The sequence below is a fragment of the Cheilinus undulatus genome, linkage group 8, assembly GCF_018320785.1.
Source record: "Cheilinus undulatus linkage group 8, ASM1832078v1, whole genome shotgun sequence".
NCBI lineage: Eukaryota > Metazoa > Chordata > Actinopteri > Labriformes > Labridae > Cheilinus > Cheilinus undulatus.
Genome location: NC_054872.1, coordinates 8,615,781 through 8,638,229, shown reverse-complemented (window position 1 = coordinate 8,638,229; position 22,449 = coordinate 8,615,781). Strand labels below are relative to the sequence as shown.

General features: G+C 41.4%; 1 protein-coding gene across 1 annotated transcript in view; it reads left to right on the top strand.

Annotated features, from left to right (window-relative positions):
- Positions 1–955: 955 nt before the first annotated feature.
- LOC121513481 (transient receptor potential cation channel subfamily M member 4-like) overlaps positions 956–22,449 on the top strand; it is a 75,315-nt gene continuing 53,821 nt past the window's right edge. Inside the window, exons 1-5 of the mRNA XM_041793268.1 lie at positions 956–1,225; positions 1,756–1,814; positions 3,983–4,259; positions 11,935–12,115; positions 12,194–12,360. Coding sequence (XP_041649202.1) covers positions 956–1,225; positions 1,756–1,814; positions 3,983–4,259; positions 11,935–12,115; positions 12,194–12,360 — 954 coding nt within the window. The remainder of the gene's footprint in view (positions 1,226–1,755; positions 1,815–3,982; positions 4,260–11,934; positions 12,116–12,193; positions 12,361–22,449) is intronic.

The following is a 22,449-nucleotide window of genomic DNA, read 5'->3' as shown; positions in this document are numbered from 1 at the left end:
CTTCTCAGTTCCACTGGTTTTATTCATCAGAATATTAACAAAGAGGAATAAACAGAGTGTTGATCATTGTAGAATGTCAACTTAACCCAGAAATTAAATCACATGTTATTCAAATAGATAATTTATTCTAATAGATAGTTAAAAATTAATGTAATGTCCAACTTAAAAACAATCCCAGTATAGATAAGTGAATAAAGGTAAAATGGAATAACTGGTGTGACAGGAGATATTCTGGTGGAAATTAGTTTCAGTTCAAATCAGAGCTGGTCATACAGGTCACATCACCTTTCTCAGTTGAAAGTCAGTCGGTGTTTTAGTATGGACATAAAATTAAACAGCCAGTAAAGATAGATAAAAAGCTTTTTGATGTTATTAGCAGCTTTTTTAGGCACAGAAGTAGTACCATCCAAAACCTTTATCAGGATGTTAGACCAGGAAACCGATCAAAACTGAAGCACACACTTACAAAGAGGAAAACATTTTCCACAGAGTTAGCCTCTTAATTCCACCCTGAAAGTGGACTAGTTTGAAGTTATTACCTTTAAAATGTACGCATTATTCTCCTGGAGGGGCAGACTATGTTTGTCTATTGTTGTGACTTAGATGAAGATCAGAACACATTTTATGACCAATTTATGCAGAAATCCAAGAAATCCCAAAGGGTTCACATACTTTCTCTTGGAACTGTATGTGCTCATTAGCTTGTTCATAATCAGATTACTGTTAGAGCATTACACACACATATAACAGCATTCTGACTTATTGGGGATCTTATCACAAACAACTTTACCTGCTGACCTTTACTTCTATCACACACGCTCCTCAGCTCTCAGTACAGCCTCTCCTCCTCTCGACATCTGTCTGTGTGATCTCTGACCTTTCTCAGGTCTGTGTGTGACTCAAGGACGAGTCTTGGTCATGACATTAAGCATTTTAAATGATCCAAACATTAACGATGTTTGTCAGATGCCTCTACAGAACAGCTCAGAGTGTCAGAGAAAGCAAAGGAAGATGTTGGATGAGTTTATTCTTCACTGAAGATGATCTCCTGTCAGCAGCTACAGCTTACCTGGTAGGGCCAAGAACCAGAGCCCTGCAGATGCTACGATGCCACAGTCACCTCAGCTCACACCTGCCCAAACCTTGCCTGTCCTCCTGGTTCACAGTCCTGTCAGCTGGTTTCCACATGTTTCTACATCTCAATGGTCTCCCTGATCCATCAGTGGTACTTTTTACCCTCTGACCTCTCTGACCTTGGCGTTTCCCCGTCCATGTCATGATTTTTTTTTTTCTTTTTTTTTTTTTTCTTTTTTTAGCTTTTTGCAGTGGTCAGGAACAGACAGTTTCAGGTTTTGATGTGCAGCTTCTAGAAGTTTCTTTCTCACATTCTATGGTGTTGTTAGTAAGTTTTTCATACACATTTACTGTTTTACTCTGTGACTCCCCAGGTGAGAGGTAGTGTGATCATACCTGTGCTCTCAGTTCTGGGTGTATTCTTAATAGATGATCATTAGAAGTGGGGGGTTTAATCTCTGAGGCCACTGAGCAGACTTCTTTATCATGCTGCTGCAGGTTTTTATGTGTCAGAGCCATGGTTCACTACTGGGATTATTAATCCTCAGAGAGAGTCACAATAAAATCAAGCATAGATGTTGAAACTATTTCCTCTTGGCTTCTTTTCCCTGATAAACCTGCTGCATGTATCCATCACTGAGGTGTCTTATTTGCTCCTCTTTGTCTCTTTCCTCCTCACAGATCTGGATCCCAACAACCTTCAGGAAGAAGCAACGTTGCCCCAGTGAGCATCTTCCAAGGTAATCTCTGCTTCTTTGTAGTGCAGAAATATGTATTTATGATGAAAAGTGAAAGTAAACAGTTTTAAATGATGAGGTATTTATATTTAATATTTCAGCCCAAAGGAATGTAGATATATCTTGAATTATAAATGCTCCTTTTTAGATAAATCTGCCCTTCTTTAGTTGAATAATAATAACCTCAGACTGGGTAATATGGAACAAAACTTCTCTGTCAGTGTTTCTAGTTGAATTGTGATAACTGTTATATATAAATGCCAGATATATCGTTACCTTAAAATGATCAAATATGATTTTTGTATGAATTGCCCAGCCCCAATTCTTGCTGTTATCAACACTTTAATAAGCTTTAGGCCCTTTTTTCTCAAAAGATATGATTCAGAATTACACTCATGGATGACCGCAGGAAGTCAAAGAAAAAAACAGTACCACACTATTTTAATTCAATGTTGGCTTCATTGATATGGAGGCTGATGTCTTTCTCTAAATATTTTAGATAAGTTTAGAATAAACTGAATGCTGAAATATTTGCCATGCTTCCTGGACCCTTCTCTCTTCTACGCCATTGTTCAGACCCAGTAGTCAGATGTTAAGCTCCAACAAACAAGAGCGATAAAGATGCAGCTAATTTTTTATCCCACAGGCCGATGGGTTCAGAGCAGCTTTGACAAAAAAAATACAAACAAGACCTAAGAACCAATGCTGGTATGAATTAGACAGACTAAAACAGTCGTGATTTCTCTACTAAAGACAAAGAAAATAATCTGTGAGGGTGTTAGGTTACTAGAAGCTCCTCAGGTTTCTGTTTTATATCTCTGACTGCAGAGGGAATGAAGGATTTTAGATGAGGCTTTTACAGAGAGGTCAAATCACAGCGCTGTCCTGATGGACGGAGAGAACATTCAGTCTAAAGGAAGAAGCCAGAATACTCTCAGCCGTATGAAAGATCTGCTACAAGGATCCAGATCTCTCTGTTTCACAGCAAAAATCTTAGAATGGATTCTGTGCTTCACTGACAGGCTGTGAAAGCAGCAGCAAAACAAGAAGACTCTGAATAAAAGACTGATAGAAACCACAGAGGATGACAGGACTGAGAGACAGTTCAGAGATTAGCTCTCTGTTGCCCCCTCCTGACAGTAGCCTCAGAGATGGGACAGCCCTCTGTTTTTTTGTTGACAGTCGGCATGCAGAGCTACAAAACAAATATAAAAACAAGCGTGCCTCACCTACAGACCTGTTTTAAAGACTGTTTTATATGTATTTACAGGAAAATACTTTTTTTTTTTTTTTTGCAGCGTCCACCCTTTTTGCACCGAGTTTTTTGTTTACAATTTTGCTCTTTTCACTTCGCTTTTGTTGGGTTTGCTAGCAGACATCCCCCGTCATACGTCACACAGTTCTGTTGGTCAGAAAACTGATTGTTCACAGGACTAACTGATGGGGCAGGGTAGAATCATGGATCATTCACTCTGTTTAAAGGGAGGCTGCATGCTGTCAAAGCTGATGAATAATCAGCAAACAGGAGAGGAGCATAAGGCTACAACATTAGGGTCCATGGATAACTGGAAGAGAAGGTGGAGGACACTGCTATGCTGGCCTGAGTGTGAAACCACACATCTGGTCAAGGACCAGGGGCCTTCCTCATTTTCCTGTGTTTCAGATGATCTCTCACACTGTCTGACCTTCAGAGGAGAGAGTTCTTCAGAAAAATCATGTTAATGCACCGTTAAGAAGGTCTGCATCAATAATTCCTTCAGTTTTAGAAGGGCTCTTATTGCTGACTCTGACCTCCTGATTCAGAGAGGACATGGACTTAATTCCTCTCCAAGATGCTCGTAGGTCCCCACTACGCATGAACTTTTGGATTGAGGATTTCTGTCTGTCTATTATTTTTAAAGCATTCTTATTACAACTCTTGGGGCTTCATGCCTTCATGCATGCACTCAACCTGAAATCCTGCACAAATTAATCCTGAAGTCTCTGGATCTATATGTGCAGCTGAGGATGTTGTGAATCAGTTTTCCACAACAGTCTTGATGTTTGTAGAGAGATTTACTGACTCTGAGTCTGCTGCTGTCCATTAAAGACAGTAAATATCTCTGACAGCTGTGAGCCCAGGTATGGCTAATCAGCTCTTTCTTCTGTGTGTTTTTGTGTGTGTTGTGCAGTAACGAGGCGCCATTTCAGTATCCAGAGGTGCAATGTCAGGAATCACCATGTCCAGAGTCACCGGGTCCAGAGTCACCTGGGCTGGGGACTTTTTATACAGAGCCAGAATCTATAACTGTGCCTACCCTGGTGAATCCGCCTCCAGTGCAATCAAGATGTGCCGCTTTCCATCTAATCAGTTATGATTCCATTGATACACAGGATCACATCTCTGAGCAACCAACAGACGCCTTCGGAGAGATCGAGTTCGTCGGCTCCAGAGGCAGACGCAGTAATGTAAGGGACACACACTTCAGACCCTCCCAATCCCTCTGGTTAAGATCTGTTAATGATTCTAGCTCCTGGTGTAGCTTAAATGAATGTTGAGACCATCAATGAAACAGTCACTTTACTAAACTGATAACCAAAGTGGGCATCCCAGACCACCTCTGTATGCAGCCCACCACCCCGTTTAGACCATGCATTATCAGAGATTTTTTTCAGATACTAACTGTTAATCTTTAATGATCTGTGTGGATCCACCTCAGAGGGAACAGTCTGAGAGTTCAGACTGATACTGAGGTGGTCTGGGAGGTCTTCATCAGGACTGGACTAGCTGTGTAGAAATGACATGTACTGGCACACATTAAAGACCACCCTTCTAGCTGACCTGATCAGCTGTATTCTGCTATTAAACTGAAAGTGTGGCTTTATTATGTCTGTCCAACCTCACTTAGAGTAATAGGAACTATGGCTCGTGTTAGAGATCTAGATTTTGTCTCCACTCAGTATCAAGAGACAGTCTTTCAGCTCCCACACAGCTCTTCATTTGGTACCAGTTTGCCTTTTTTTTTTTTTGACCCTTAAATTTTCATTGAGAAGGTGTTTACAAGAGAGTGTATACATTCTCACATCATCTTGATCACAATGATAATAAAATATATAAATAAATAAATAAAATATTTAATATCAACAAAAAGTACAAAATAAATCTACATGTTGACATGGGAATGCCCTCTATTACAAATGTGTACAGCATCACCCTGAGTTCTAATTAAATCTCCTAATCTGTGGTGTCGTCTACTTTTCTTTTGTATTCTATCCATTTTTCCCATTTGATTGGAATTTTCCCTCAATAAGTGTGTGAGTCTTTCCATGTCAAATATTTCCTCCACTGCTCTCAGCCATTGCTCCTTTGTAGGTGGGTCAGCTACGTACCACTTCCTTGTTATAGTTTTCCTGCTGGCTGCTAGCATCGCCTTTATTTAGGTATCTATCCCGACCCTGAGTGTTTTCCTCTGTCAGATTCCACAGATATAATACCAAGCCTGTCTTAGGTACCTTATAACCCAATACCTCCTTTAATACTCCCCACACTCCTTCCCAATATTCCTTCAGCTTTTGGCACTTCAAGAATATGTGCTTATGGTCCGCCCCCTCCTGTATCACATAACCTCCAGCACATCTTCTGTTCTGGTACATACCACCCTTTTGTCTTTGGGGTTATAAAGAATCGAATGATATTGTTCCAATTGAACTCCCGCCACACTCTTCACCCAGTGGTCAAGTGCTTTTGCATTCTGCTCCGTGGTCTTATCTATTTTTATTTCCCTTATATAATAATTCCTAGCCTGTAGCTATCTGAAATAATCCATTCTTTCCAAATCAAATTTGTCTTTTAAATTTTGAAAGCTCTGCATTTCCCCTTTTTCTATCTTTGTACATATTGCTGTGATGCCTTTTCTGGCCCATCCCTTAAAACCAAGATCTTCCCTTCCTGGCTGGAATTTAGTATCATATGTTAACCATCTCAGAATCTTTGTCTCTTTTCTAATTTGTATCTCTTTATTATTGTGTTCCACATATTTAAGGTAAACTTAGTAATTAGGTCTAATTGGTTTTCATCTATCTTTATCTATCCCGTAATAGTTTTTGGATCTGAAAATCCCCAGCCTTAGTTTCAATACCTTTCCATTTGGCTTCATAATTCTCATTACACCAGCACACTACAGCCATGATCTGAGCTGCATAATAATAGTCCTTGAAATTTGGTACCGCCATTCCACCCTTCTCGTTCGGTAGTTGCAATGTTGCAGGTCTAATCCTGGGCCGCTTCCCTCACCAAATAAACCTTGATACCTCTTTATCCCATTCTATAAATTGACTTTGTGGTACAGGTATGGGTAAGGACTGATAGAGATACAATTGCCTCAGCAATATGTTCATTTTGACTATTTCAATTCTTGAACTGAAGTCGAGAGTCTGTGTTGCCTGCCTTCCTAAATCCCTCTTGATGTTTGTGTTGATCTGTTTGTAATTTGCATTGTATAATTTGTCTACACCTTTTGTAATATTCACCCCTAGGTATTTAATTTTTTCCACGTCCCATTTAAGTTTGCATTTGTCTTTGATCCCTATTGTTGGTGTGTAGTTTAAAGCTAATAGCTGTGTCTTTGTCACGTTGATTTTGTACCCTGAGTATTGTCCGTATTCCTCCAGTAAATCCATTAGTTTAGGAAAACTCACGTCTGGCTGTCCCATGTATGCTATTACGTTATTCGCAAATAGACCCAGTTTGTGTTCTGAACCACCTACCTCCATCCCCTTAATATTCTGGTTCTGCCTAATTGCTTGGGCCAGTGGTTCAATAAAGATGTCAAAAAGTGTTGGGGATAAACAACAGCCGTGTCTCGTTGACCTCTCTAACTTAATCCTACTGGTCAGATTCCCATTCACCTTCACTCTTGCTGTTGGCTCCTGATACAATGACTGAATACATTTGACAGAATCCTCATTAAAACCAAACTTTTTAAAGACATTATACAGATATGTCCACCTCATGCTGTCAAATGCCTTTTCAGCATCCATACTCACTAATAACACTTTCTCCCCTCTTTTTAGCCTCTTCCACTGTATGTACTGTTTTCCTTATGTTATCCTGTGCCTGCCTTCCTCTTATAAAACCGGTCTGGTCCTCTTCTATAATTTCAGGTATGAATGTTTCATATCGTTTAGAGATTATGGAGGTGTACAATTTATAATCGACATTGAGTATTGATATCGGATGATAACTGCTACACAGTTCCCTATCCTTGCTTTCTTTGGGTATTATGGAGATAATAGTTTCTTTCCAGGATGGGGAAATTTTCCCCTCCTCCATGGTGTATTTAAATGATGCCAACATAACTGGGCTTAGTTCCTCTTTAAATATCTTATAGAATTCAGATGGGAACCCATTGCTGCCGGAAGATTTATTGTTTTTTGCTCTGCTAATTACGTCCCCCATATCTTCCTCCGTAATGACAGAGTTTAACACTCTGTTCTGGTCTTCTCCTATTGATGGCAGATCCAGCTCCTCTAGAAATGTTTTTATATTCTCTTCATCACTGCTTCTGGCTGTGTGTATAGTGCCTTATAGTACTCCTAAAATGCCCTCTCTATCTCGTCTGGCTCTCTTAATAATTCGTTGGTTTTGGGGTTTCTAATTTTATGAATGGTGTTCAATGCTTGTTGTGTCCTAATCCTTCTGGCCAATAGTCTACTTGCTTTGAGTCCCCCTTCGTAGTATGCCTGCTTCACAAACCTAGCTTTCTTTTCCACCTCTGTTAATAATATCTTATCAATCTTTCCTCTAATTTCCTTAATCTTTTTAAGTGTCTCTGGGTCATTCATATTTTGATGTTGTCTTTCTAACTCCTTTAATTGTCCATTTCATTAGTGGTATACTTCAAGTTCACTTTTCTTTGTACTATTAATTTCCGTCTAATCACTTCCTTCAGTGCATCCCAAAGAATGGTTGGGTCCACTTCTCCATTATCATTTTCTTTCCTTTATCTGGTTATATCTCTCTTTATTTCTTCCACTACTTTTCCGTAATTCAGTATGCTGACATTTAGCCTCCAGATTGCGTTCCTCTTTCTACTAGTTAGGTTTACTGGTAAGTTTATCGCACTTAACCTGGCACGCCAGATAGATTTGTTTCACACATCCATCTGTGAAAGCTTCAATAGGAAACGTTTCGGAAAGGCAGAGGATTTGAAAAAAACTCGGAGCATGATTGGATGAACGTTCTGTCTGTCACATCTCCACGGGTCAAACAGAGCAACAAAACACGTGATGTAGCCACTATCGAGCGACGCGTGCATTGCTACCGAGGATTAACACGAAACATGGCGACTATAGACATGTAAGTACTCGACTTTTGTTGTTTTTGAAAAGAAAACAACTCACTGCTGTTCTTTGTTCTTTTTTTCATGAAGACATGTCATCAAGTTCTGATTGAACTGGAAATGCATGGAAATGCACCAAAAGAGAGAAGAAGATCACAGAAAACTGACACAAACTTTCTTCTAGTTGCCTTTCTGGTTTGTCTCCATGTTGGATTGAAGAACATCTGGTGTGTGTGTGTTTTGTGGTGGTGGTAACGGAGCATCAGATTTTGCTGTAACAGGGTTTCCGCGGGGCATTAAAAAGTATTAAGAGTCATTAAATCGATTTTGTGAAAAGTAAGGCCTTAAATGGCATTAAAAATCATTAAATTTGATTCTCGGTGGCATTAAAAATTCTTTCTGTAGTTTTCCCAGAAAGCCCAGTTCATTTATTTCTTATTTCCTGTACATTTTAGACTCAAGTGGAATGTTTTTTTCTCTCGTCATGCACCATTCTGTACGTCTGGAGCACGAGCGGCTACGCACCGCCATGGTGAGAGAGGGAGCTGCTGCAGCGCTTACAGACGGGGCAGGCTCAGGGCAGACGCAGTACAGGTGTCATTATGTTGAAGAGGAGCACTGCTATAATCCCAAGTTTTATTTTAAGGCACGTAGGCTAGATGATGTTAAAAACGTGTATCTACTAGCTTACTTCTCCGTTAGCCTCATCCTTTCCAATTATGCACTGACGGTCACAGTGTTGGCTGTCAGTGAGAGGACAGAGCTCTCTGTCTGCGCTAACTTCTGATTAAAGATTAATGTATAAAACGATGCAGTTTTCCTCCACTAATATCGTAGCTGCTGCTGTTAGGTTAACAAGACAATATTCGTCTGAATTTAGCATACAGGTCCAATATGACACGGATAGACAGACAACAGTGTACGAGGGAGAGATGAGAGAGAGAGACAGGAGCACACTGCATTTACTTTGTGTGTATTGTTTGGGTAAAGATGCGATTTAGAGATTGTTTTTTTTAATTACCTTTGAACTCCAATAGCATTGATATTCTGATTACACTGTTAGAGAGAAAAGAGCGTCTCTTCATTTATGTTAGTTCTATAAACATCAGACCCCAGTGTGATACTACAATATGGACTAAACTCTAACAGTGCTTAATGAGTGTTGAATAATGTTTGGAATATTTTCCTATTACTCTGAGTGTCAGTAAATATATAAGGGGTGTCCAAATTATGGGCTGTGGGCCAACTGTGGCCCTTGGTCCTTTTGAATTGGCCTGCAAGAAATCCATTAAAAAGGCACACCAAATAACATAAAACTTAACTATATTTATTAGTTTGACTAGGAATGAACAATATTGGGTTTTATACAATATGGGGATATTTACAAATTAAATTTAGCTGATATCAATACCAATATATATATGTAGTTTAGACCTAGCACTTCTGTCCTTGAAACACATTTTGAGGATGAACAAAGAAACATACTTCAGTCTCTAGAACACACTGAAGTTTAAGTAATAAGGATGAACACAGAGAAAGACTTCTGCTGTCTTTCAGTCCTGTCAAAAATTAAAAAAAAGATGAATACAGTACATGTATGATTGGCTTTTTGCTTTGGTAGACATTAATGAGAGCTGTAATATTGGCCGTTTTGTTTTTGTTTTTGAAGTACATTCATTTACTAAGCATATATTTTGGTTACATGTTGGTTTTAGAGATGTGACAAACATTTTATATAATGTGCCAAGGGTTTTGTGTGCTGTGCTACAAGATTGTCAACCTCTGTAACACCAGCGCTACGGGCAAAAAAAAGCGAACATATAGCCCTGCAATGAACTGAAAAACACTGAGTCAGAGATGGACGCAAAAACTAACAAACTAAGGCACATGCCTTAAAGGGGAACTAGTGGTCATCCTCCAGTGCAATGTAAGTTCTCTCTCAGCTCCGTAAGTTCTAAAATGTTTAAGATTAGATATTTGTCGTGACAATTTTTATATACCTGTGTAATTTTTCTTTAGTTCACGGTCATGGCATTAAAAATTTTACAGTATAGCATCAAAATGGCATTGAAAAGCATTAAATTTGACTGGCTGATTTCTGCAGAAACACCTGTGTAAAAGCCATAACAAGCTCAGTAGCTTCTGCAGCACAAACACAACCCTGCGATCAGCCATTGTTGTTTTGGTCGGACCTGTGTCTTAAGAGAGCTTCGTTATGTGTAACGTAATCGTTTCAAGAAAGATGCAGTTGGCTGTCCACACGGAGATGAAACAGTCATCGTTTTTGAATTCTGCCCTCTGAGACCTGGTTTCTAAAAGTAGCGTTTACAGTCACCCAAAACACTGTTCCCGCATGGATGAAACGCCGATATGACAAAAACTTTGCTTTATACTCCTGAATTTGTCTTCGTATGGATGGGGCCTGAGTTGACCTGCTCCCTATAGTGAGCCGTCTTATCTTTGCTTGTTAATGATGCAATCTAGAAAATAGGTTAAACTAGTTAAATATGACTAATACATGTACAATTACCTAAATGGAATGTAGTGCTATAAATCTTTTAAAATTTCTCTCAGGATTGTACAGTAATCAGAAATAAATGTGTATTTCTAAATAGGAATGGAAAATGACTGAATTTAGAAAAATATAGGTTAAAGTACACAAAGAGTTATGCTTAAACAATGAACTTTATGTATATAAACCGTGTATAAAATATAAATATACAGACCTATATTTATCATTAAAAACACCCAGCAGTGGTCACCCCACATGATACTCGGTCACCCCACATGATGTTTTCAAGTTCACTCAAATATTACAGGCTAACGGTTAGCTACAGAAACCAAGCAAGCTACTTCTTATGACATGTCACAATCAAATTTATCATCAAAATATAGATTTGCAGATAAAACTTATTATTCACAGTTTTGGGGTGGTCCCCCCACATGATGTCCAAAAGTGGCTACTACATTACCGCAGTTAAAAAATAGATTTATTTGCAAATATGAGAGAGACTTACTAACCTCCCAGATGTTTTTCTGGGTCCCTCAGATGTGTCTGAATGATGCAATATCCTGTCCTTGAGGTGGTTTCAAAATAAAAGTCCAAAAATTGTGTTTTCTTGATGGTCGCCCCACATGATATTTCATAAAATGAACATCTGGGGACAACATTCGTTTTTATATTATGATGGAAATATATGTGCAAATGCTCCATAATTTTGTCAGTGAATGCAAAACATGTTAGAAATTATGCCAAATAGAGCAAGGGATATATTTAAATTGATTTAAAGTGGTTTTAAACCAGTTGTCCAAATAGAAGTCTAGGGGGGACGGTCGGCCCACATGATGTTTTGACACTTCAGATAGCGGAAAAATGACCAATAACTAAAATTTTTGGAGAAGTTAGAGTGGGTCCCCATATCGGGAAGGTCCAAGACATACATGTTATCTTTTATGTATTTTAAGTTTCTTTTTAATGGAAAAAATTCAGTGGGACAGAAAAAGTGAGCGTCACATCATTGACCCAATATGTAAAGCTCTCTTAGGGGCTCAGATGCTTTATGAATATGTTTTTATCTTAACAAGGATGTAGTTTAATCTTTGGGGGATTTTTTAGAAAATGTCTTGATTCTGAGAAAATGTTCAAATTTCTTTACTAGCAGCTCTTAGTGCTGAGGAAGCAGCACTGAGCCCATACTGTTAGTGTAGTGTATAGACGCACGTATTAAAGGACAGACGCTCGGTATCTAAATTTGCACATTAATGCCAAACGTTAACAGGCTCTCTGTCTCTCTCCTCTGTAGTTTCTGCTTCTGTCATGTGACATGGACCCTAAAGAAGCCTACAAACTGATCACAGATCATTGGAAGCTCCCCTCCCCTAACCTGGTAGTGTCTGTGGTCGAGGGAGAGGGGAGGGAGGAGATCAAACCGTGGGTGAGGGACTTCCTGAGGAACGGTCTGGTCAGAGCCACTCAGAGCACAGGTACACAACACAACACACTTCCCGTACGTTGGTCATGTGATCATTAACTAAGTTAATGATTGGTTCTTCTGTTCCCAGGTGCATGGATACTGACAGATGGACTGAGGAGGGGCGTGGCCCGCTGTGTGGGAGAGGCTGTGAGGGACTACAGGACGTTGGCCCCAGCTCTGTCTCAGAAGGTGATGTTGGTGGGTGTGGCTCCGTGGGGAATGGTTCATAACAGAGAGCAGCTCGTTAACCCTCAGGTAAGCAGGATGTGCGGTTTGTGTCTTAATTTATCTCAAAACAGAAACACATAAGTACACTTAGAAATACAGACATCAAAGTCTTTGGAATCCCACCAAACTAATTTGATCAAATTTATTCTAATAAGAATGAGCCAAAGCATGTCAGGAGGTGAAACATTGTATTGCTTTAAGCAGTTCTTCTTTGAGTCATTGGCGGCAAATATTTCCTGTTAAAGGACATGTTTGGTTTATTTCTCTGTAACCTTATTTTACATCCTGTTGATTAAAAGTTAGTGAAACGAGCGAGGATCCAGATCTTAATCAGGTTTAGATAATCCTGAGTGCAGCGTGGAGAGACAGGTGTGTTAAAGGGGACATTGTTATGTGGAAATAAATGTATTGGCACAAGAGGAAGATTCAGAAACTTCACAGACACAGAAAGGCTGGGGATCTCTCAGAATTTACTTGCAGCTGCGGTCATTGACAGATGCACAGACCAAAGACAAAGAATGCACACTTTGTCCACAACAAAGTGCACACACTAAAACTCTGTAAATAAAAAAACCCTCACAATAGTGGGAGCCATGGCGTGCAGAGACCCTGAGCCATTACACAGTTACCTGGAGAAAAACAGCCCTAATGATGAGGACAGTAACAGCACAGCATTAACAGAGTGAAGATTAGTCTACTGTCTGTGAGAGGAAACAATTCCAGCTCTGTATGACTTTAAAATGACATGTAAATAAGGTTGGTAAATGTGACTTAGATATTGCTATTACTAATCCACAACCAGGAGTTAAATCAGCTGGGACTCTCAGCTCTTTTATCCATGTGTGGATCTGTTATAAATGATCAAGGTATGAGTGTTGTTTCCACCTTCGTTTGGTGAGAAATCTTTGTAAAGGTGCTGCTTCAGTGAACAAATTGATATATGCCTTCATAATAAACACACTGTCAGTCATTCTGAATATTTAACATGGACTGTCAGAATCTGTTCCTGATGTAGGTAGGATTGGACAGACCTGTGGGTGCAGGGGGGAGCAGAAGGCACACCCTGCTGGAGTGGGCGGTAATGGTCATATATCCAGTGGGAGTAGGCGGCAATGGTCATAAATCCAGCAGGAGTGGGCGGTAATGGTCATAAATCCAGCAGGAGTGGGTGGTAATGGTCATAAATCCAGCGGGAGTGGGCGGTAATGGTCATAAAACCAGTGGGTGTGGGTGGTCATGGTCATAAATCCAGTGGGAGTGGGCAGTAATGGTCATAAATCCAGCGGGAGTGGGATTAAGAAGAGAAGTCCAAGCAGGGCTCTGCTGCAGAGCTCAGAGACAGGATTGCTGACAGGCACAGATCTGGGGACGGCTATGGAAACATTTTGCTGCTCTGATGGCTCCCAAGAGATCAGTGGCCTCCAGAATTCTCACATGAAGAAGTTTGGACCAACCGGGACTCTTCTAGAGCTGCCATCAAGGGAGATGGACCTTAGTTAGACCATCATTGCTGCCCAACACTGATCTGTGCTTTCTGGTAGAGCGGCTAGTCGGGGACTTTTCCTCAGTGCAATACACATGAAAAAATTGCACATGAAGCAGTTTTCATTTTGGCAACTATTTATAATCTTAGTATTAGTTTTAGTTTTTAAATGAAATGCATATCATTTGAAGTTTTAGTCACATTTTAGTCATTTCTAACTTTTAGCAGGGCTTAAAGTTCTCTGGCATGGTGCCAGATTTCCGGCTCGAGGGAATTTTTTCTCATGAATAAATTAGGAGACAAAAAGCCTGCATGGTCTTTATTTACATTGTAATTTAACATATGAATTTAACCAGTCATCATTAGCAAAGGGATAGTTCCACCTACCAATGGTATATCACATTGCTCAAGCCAACCAACGAGTTCTAGTCAATCAGAGGCAGGGCTGTAGGGCTGGCCTTAAGAATTTTGATCAAGTGTAGTTAGAGGGCAGTCCACGATACGTTAGTATTGAGCAGCCTGCTAGCCCGCTAGCTGGAAAGAAGTTTACTATGTTTGCCAGGCTTCTTAAACCTGCCGGCCATTATTGAGCGAGAGGTAAAGAATAAATGGCGCTGGGCATGGATAGAGGAAAGTGGTGCGGACGGGAAGCCTTTTGGGATGTGGTGCCACGAGCTGAGGGAGCTGGTGCTTGTTTCAGTATGTTCAAGAAGCTACTCTACGGCAGTAGTGGGAAGAGAGTTATTGTACAGCATGCTTCAGATTCCTCTCACCAAGTTTTGGTTCAAGCGCTTTCTCATACAACTACCTTGCCGGGAGCGACAGCTACCACGGGTACCACTGTATCCTCAATGACCAACTGTGTTTGTGAGCTGAAAATCTGCAGGTGCGCGTTCATAGCTGAACATGACCTGTCTTTTACAATGGCTAAGCCACTCGTCGATCTGTGCAAGAAGCTATCTGAAGGCAAAAATGCTCTGACAAAGCTGTGCTTTTCCAACCAGCACGCCAGCTATTTAAACACACATGGCCTTGCACCAGAATTTAAGAAATGGCTATCTGAAAAGCTTCAAAAAGCAGCACAGCTGTCACTACACAACACCTAGCCAGCAGGAAAGTAAACATCGCCAACTCATCAGCCTTAATGCAGGAGCTCAAAGATATCCTGGAGTCTAATGATCTTGACTGGTCACTAGTCATCAGTATTCTACTTATCAACTGTGCAGTGATGAGAGGAAAGAAGACTGGACTGGAGACACAAGCAAGGAAAGAGAACCCTAACCTGCTCGACATATGTGGAGATACTGTTCACATGGTGAACAATGCCGCCAAGGCCTAACCTTGCAAAGCAGATGGATATGCCCGTTTCTTGTTTCTCACTGGTGAATCCATCTTGCAAAGTTCCCATCTGAACCGTTTGGACCTGGTTAGAAAGTGACAGGACCAATCAGCGACGAGGGGCAGTACTTTCAGGTGCAGCAGAGCCGTGACGTAAACAAGCAGCAGCAAGAGACCGGTGCAGTTATGGAGGAAGAGCTTAGCGTGGATGCTGTTAAAGCGCCAGTTTTATGAGAACTTGATGACATTTCTTTATTAAAATAAGAACAAAGAACAGCAGTGAGATTTCTTTTCAAAAACGACAAAAGTAGAGTACTCACATGTCTGTGGTCGTGTTTCGCGTTATGCCTCACTGGCTGCGCACACGCAGCTTGATAGCGGCTACGTCACCTGTTTTGTTGCTCTGATTGGCCCGTAGAGATGTGACAGAACATTCATCCAATCACACTCCGAAGTTTTTTTTAAAAGCCTCTGCCTTTTCTCAAATGTTTCCTATTGAAGCTTTTCCAGATGGATGTGTGAAGCAAATCCATCTGGCGTGTCAGGTTAGCCAAGGCCCTGATGAGCCCGTTTTCCTCAGAGTTGGAAGGATTCTGCAGTGACATCTATTATGATATAGAAAAGTCACCAAAACAGAAGGCAGTCTTTGCAGAGTTCCAGTCTCTTCTTCATCTACCAGTCAAGAGTTTGATAAGGCCCATCAGCAGCCGGTCTCTTTAGATCCTGGAGGTGTGTACATTGAGGGGTGAGCAACAAAAATGTATTAATAAAAATAATGATCTTTATAATGAATGAATGATTTTAATGTGTTGCTTGTGTTAATCTGTAGTTTATGTTGTGGTGACTGTAGATTCTAGGCCTGTAAACTGTAGGCCCTGTAGTGGTGAAGATAATATTTGCTAAAAATTAAATATGAAATTCATGAATTCATTTACTTAGTATGTAAGCCCCTGAACATGAGAATAGTTGCATTTTCTTTACTGGAGAATATTCTTTCAGTTTAGGCCTATTTGCCAGGTTTTTTTTTTTGTTTTTAAGATTTATTTTTGGGCATTTTTGTGCCTTTATTAGATAGAGGAGGACAGTGGATAGAGTCAGAAACAGGGTCAAGAGTGGGGGAGATACATGCGGTAAAGGGCCTCAGGCTGGATTTGAACCCAGGCCGCCCACGTACATGGGGAGCGCCTTTGACCACTAGGCCACCTGCTCCCCTATTTGCCAGGTTTTGAAATATAGCCTATCCAAGGCCACTGGCATTGACAATTTATTTGAGAGGTTGAGTTTTAATTTGTAATCAACAATGAAATAAGAGCCTCAGTTGTGTGTGTCTGTGTTCTCAGAGTTTGATAGGTTGACAGCCCTGATCAACATGTTCAGAGGTACAGTAAATGTTCTGTCATTTAATTGTATTACTAATTTTGTACCATGTTTGTAGGTGTCCTTCCAACCTTTCAGGGATTTTTGAAAAAACTTCAACATGTAAAACCCATGGCGCGCTTGCTGCAGTGTGGAGATGCTGGCCCTTTTCAGAGAACTGCTGGCAAAGTTCATGAAGCCTGTGGCCATCTGACTGAGCACAAAGAAGATAGTCATCACATCAAAAATATCAGCTGCACCTGAAGAAGAAGAAAGAAAGGGAAGAGGCACTACAGAGGAGAAAGCTGGCAGATGCAGCAAGGGGTTCTGACTTTAGTGAGAGCAAACAAACTAGTGCACAGGGCCAGGAATATGACTACACAACCCAGGGCCTCCACTACCTCCACTGGACAAGCCAAAAACTCTGCTGGTCTTCCCAAAGCCCCTATTGCACCACCCAAAGCCTCTGCTGGTCTTCCCACAGCCTCTGCTGCACCACCCAAAGCCTCTGCTGCACCACCCAAAGCCTCTACTGCACTACTCAAAGCCTCTACTGCACCACCCAAAACCTCTGCTGCACCACCCAAAGCCTCTACTGCACCACTCAAAGCCTCTACTGCACCACCCAAAGCCTCTACTGCACTTCTCAAAGCCTCTGCTGCACCACCCAAAGCCTCTACTGCACTTCTCAAAGCCTCTGCTGCACCACCCAAAGCCTCTACTGCACCACTCAGAGACTCTGCTGGTTCTCCCACAGACTCTGCTGGTCCTCCCACAGCCTCTGCTGCACCAACCAAAGCCTTCACTGCCTCCCCTGGAACACTTAATTCCTTGAAAAGGAATAGCTTTAAAAAGTTGCAGGACTTTGTTAATAATCCAAAAAGAATGAAAAAATAGAAAAAAGTGATAGTACAGCCATTCCCAAATGGTGGCCCGCGGGCCACTTCCGGCCCTCCATCAGGTGTCATCTGGCCCCCGAGACATTTGAGAAAAATGATAGAAATTTTTAAAAATATATTCGTTTTCAAAATTAAGCCTCTTAGGTGTTTAAAAGACAAATTTTTACTCATTTATCGTGATCTTTCCACAATTATAGCAAGGAAAGGTCGTAATACTATGCAATAAATGAGTTGGATATGGTACATTGAACCCTCTTTAAAGTTGGGAGGAACATCGTAAAAAGACGCACAGCAGACTGCTTCATCTCCTCAACTCTGCAAAAATGCTGCCCAAAAAGAGTCTGATACAGACTGCATGGTTTTTAAGATGGAAGGAGAAGGATTATTTTGTTTAATTTTGATTTTTTTTTTAAGATGAAGAATTGAACCACTGTGCGCAGCTGCACAGACTCTCATAGAGTCCAGCCCTGCCCGTGCCTCTGACAAATTTTCTGCATCTCAGGTCTTAATGAACGTCAGAGGTTTTTGCCTTTTAAAACCAAACATCTATTCTTGTGGGGGATTAAAGCAGCAGACACTTTCCCTGCGTAATAGTCCGTCAGCCACAAACACAGACATATATCTTGCTTTTGGAGTGATTTAGTTCAGTCTCCAGCCTGATATAATCACTAACTATAAAAATGTGTAATGCCAAACTAATATCAGCTAAATTTACTTAAATAAAATGTAATTTTGCATCAACATAAAGTGCAATAATGGTCTTGATCACTTATGTTTATACGGAACTCCTGTGGCGTATTTGACTCAAGGTCTCATCAAACGGTAAAAATTGCTGTCATAATGATAGAACAAATTCTTTATAACCAAACATTTAATCTTAACCTGGACACAGGCTGTCCTATGACATGAGAGATCGGCATTTTTGGTCTTGATGCAGCATGAAAAGACATAATTATGCACGGAGATGCGCCACTTCATGACACGCGCAGGGATGTCAGGGGGATTCGGAGAGAAGGGACATGTGGTAGAACAACTGTTGTAGCTCAGGCATGTGCTTAGAAGTCAAGTTTTAACTCAGTAGGTGAGGGTTTATAGCTCTTTGAGCAATAATAGCACAGCAGTCAGGGAAACATCTCTGCAGGATCCTACTATCTCTCTGGATGCTGTGTACTGATCTCATGTTGGGTGAAATAATCTGGGGGACATTAGGTTGTCATTTTAAAGCCAAAAACAGTCATGCTGAATAAATGAATGTTTATAATGAATATTCCAGTCTTATAAATTTTAGCATCAGTGGGTCACAAACATTAAAAATGTGAAAAAATTGCCACAAGGCCATCATATTTAGCTGAAATGCACTTTATCATGTTTCTTTTAGATGATAGTATTTATTAGATATTTTTATACAGCTATTTTAAACTTACTGTGTTTTAATTTTTAACTAACTGTGTTTTAATTTAAGTATTTTAGGCCATAGTATTTCTGGAGCTCTATCTATCTATCTATCTGTCTGTCTGTCTTTATGACTGACCTGTTTAGATTACTTACAGGTAAATCCTCTGTCTAAAGTAGCTTTTTAACCAGCACACAAACACATATATAGCTATAAATATATACATACACAGTGCTAAACAAATGTATTAGACCACCCTAACCCTAACCAAAGTAAGGTTTTTGCCACAGCTGCCCTAAATTAACAGCATTGGTAATTACCAAAATCATTTTTTATGTTTCTACAACGGTCAATACACCAATATGTAGAAGCTCTTGAACCCAAATGATATTTTTAATGCTAAAATATAATTATTATTGTTATCCATGAATTTTCAAGTTAACTGATTTACCAAAAAAAAACTAAACGAAAAAATATTAACGCACATGGTCCCCAGGAAAAAGTAATTGGGGAACCCTGTGATAGTGGCTTAATAATTGATTCCATTAGTTTGTTCTCTTAAAGATGTCTAAAGATATATTTCATTTTGTTTTTTTTACAGTTTTTACAGTTAGTGATAGTGGCATTAGTTACTCAAGCACTTTATTCTCTTAAAGACATTTGGTATTTTATTATTTTTTGAAAGATGCAGTTTAAGTAACTTAAGTACAAGTATTTATTGACATTTGTATGCAGTGAGTCATACATACAGTATATGTTAAAACTGTCTTAATAAACTGAAACACTGAGACATGAAACATAAGAGTTGTGCTTCAACCCAGGTTTTACAAGTGAAGAACAAGAGTTCTTACTCATGCTACTAAGCTGCAGTGCTGCTGAATGATTTTTTTTTTAAAGCCTTAACACTGCCCAGGTTATGTCTTGACCTGAATGGCAGGTGATAGGCTCAATGCCATGACGTGCCTGGGCCCGCCCTAAGGCTATTAAGGGCCCCTTGCACCTGCCAACGTAATTTGAAGCAGCTTTTCAGCCCACGTCCTCACACAGGATAGTAAGAACTCTCGTTCTTCACTCGTAAAACCTCGGTTGTAGCACAACCCTTATGTTTTACTTTATTTCGAACTCGAGTTCTTACTCATGCTACAACATATACCACCATCCTTGCTGGCCATGAGAGGACACAGTCATGTGCAACCCTCTTGACCAGTGGTCAAGGCAACATGGGAACCATGGCAACTCAATGTTATCTGTGACAAAAGCGCATAGCCCATGCCAGTAATTGCCAATGCCAAAACGTTTCAATGTCTGGCAGCAGACAATACAATGTGCGCAAATGGAGCGTTTGACACATCCAGACTATATAAGTTGACCATGAAGCAGCCACACACACGTCTTCTACAGACACACTGTGTCAAAGCACCCATGAAATAGAAACACCCTGCGTGGAATGCGCCTTCAGATCCTCTGGGGGATCCTCCCCCAAAGAGGAATAGGCTAATTCTACACCCTCCACTATCCATCGAGACAGACGGGACATTGGATAGAGCCTTACCTCGGGACCGAGACCCGTAGCACACAAACAGCTGGTGAGAAAGGCACAGCGGGCGCGTCCTCTCCAAATATGCCAAGAGCACACGGACCGTACACAGCCTGTGCAAGTGCTCCTCTTCTGCTGAAGCAAAGGGAGGGTGGTAAAATGCCCCAGACCCACCAGCATAGCTTTAAAGCCAACCTCAAAGTGCTTTGGCTGATAAGCTGGGTTAGGCAGCAGCGTAACACGCCACTTATCAGCTGACGAAATCAGACATGATGGCTGCACCGATAATGCAGTCAAGTCACTGACTTTCTTTGCCATGGACAGGTTTAATAATAATGCCGTCTTCAAGGATAGATATTTTAAATCAACCATTTCAATGGGTTTGAACGGGTGCACAGAGAGCCCTTCCAGCACTGTAACCAAATCCCATCTGGGAAACACACGCCTAACAGGCAGACGACGAGCAACCTTCATAAACTGTGATGCCAAAGAGTGGCACCCCATAAACTTTCCCTCTATATCTACATAGCAGGCTGAAATTGCAGCTGAGTAGACTTTAAGGGAAGAAGGGGAGAAACCTTTTTCTAGCAACCCCTGTAGGAAACACAGAATAATCCCTATACCACAGTATATGGTATCTTCATCACGTTCTGTGCACCAGCGCATAAAAGCTTGCCATCTATACACATACAGAGAACTGGTAGATGGGGCCCTGGCACTGTGTATCGTCTCTACCACTGCTAAAGGTAAACCCTCACCTAGCAGGCGTTCCCATTCAGGAACCAAGCCACCAACCTCCACTTGTGTGGCAAGGGATGGAAAATATCTCCTCTTGCCTGGGATAGGAGATCTGCACGCACCGGGAGTGCGCACGGGGTCCCCTGTGCCATTGTGCATAGGTCGGCGAACCACGTCTGTGATGGCCAGTGGAGTGTTACCAAGATGACCTGCAGCTTGGCTTCTCTCAATCTGTCCAGAACCTGTTGGATAAGTGGAATTGGGGGGAAGGCATACAGCCTTTCTCTTGGCAAAGGGTGTGCCAATACGTTGTGCCCTAAAGGTGGGTCATCGTTGTGAACGGAGAACCACAGCGGGCAGTGCGTTGCAAGCTACGATGTGAACAGATCGACGCGTGTCCGGCCGAACCGAGTCCAAATCTCCTCCACCACTTGAGGGTGCAGGCTCCACTCTGCTGGGTGAGGACTGCCCCTCGATAGGAGGTCTGCTCCCCAATTCAGCTGGCCTTGTATGTGTGCTGCTGACCAGGATCAGTAAGTATCTTTGCTCCCAAAAGTGCACCTGCGTTGCCACTTGGTTAAGAACTGGAGAGATTGCAGACACCCCCTTGTCTGTTTATATACGATACTGTGGCAGTGTTGTCTGAGGGTATCAACACATGTTGACCCTCTATCTTTTACATAAAGCATTCCAGAGCCCAGCAGACTGCTTCCAACTCTAGTACGTTTATGTGGTGCTTTTCCTGTACTGCCCACGGCCCATTTGCCGCGCAGCCGTCGCACACCGTGCCCCATCCCCACAAGGATGCGTCGGTCTTTATGACCACCCTGAGAGACACCTGTCCCATCCGGACACCGGCTGTCAGCCAGCGCTGGCTGGTCCAGGCTGTCAGTGTTTGACGACACTGCTGCGTAATCACTAGCTTGCAGTGACAGTCTGTCACTGGATTTGGCGCGGACTGATGAACCAACGTTGAAGAGGTCGCATGTGCAGCAAACCGAGTGGAATAACTGATGATGCTGCAGCCATCAGTCCCAACATCACCATACACTGACGCGCTGAGACTGTGTGACTCTGGCACAGAGTCTGCACTGTTCTTTGAATACGCAGCTGTCTGTCCAGAGACAGGCGCGCTCACATTGACCGGGAATTCAAGTCCAGACCTAAAAAGGTTGTAACCTGTTTGGGTAACAGGCAACTTTTCATCAAATTTATTAAGAAACCCAGTTCTAGAAGGTGATCTGACTCCGTTTTGGTGTGTGTAATGGCCATGCCTCTCGACTCTGCCGCTATGAGTGCGTCGTCGAGATAACAATAAATTGTTATTCCCTTTGCACACAGAGGCGCCAGCGCTGCATTCATGCAAACGGTG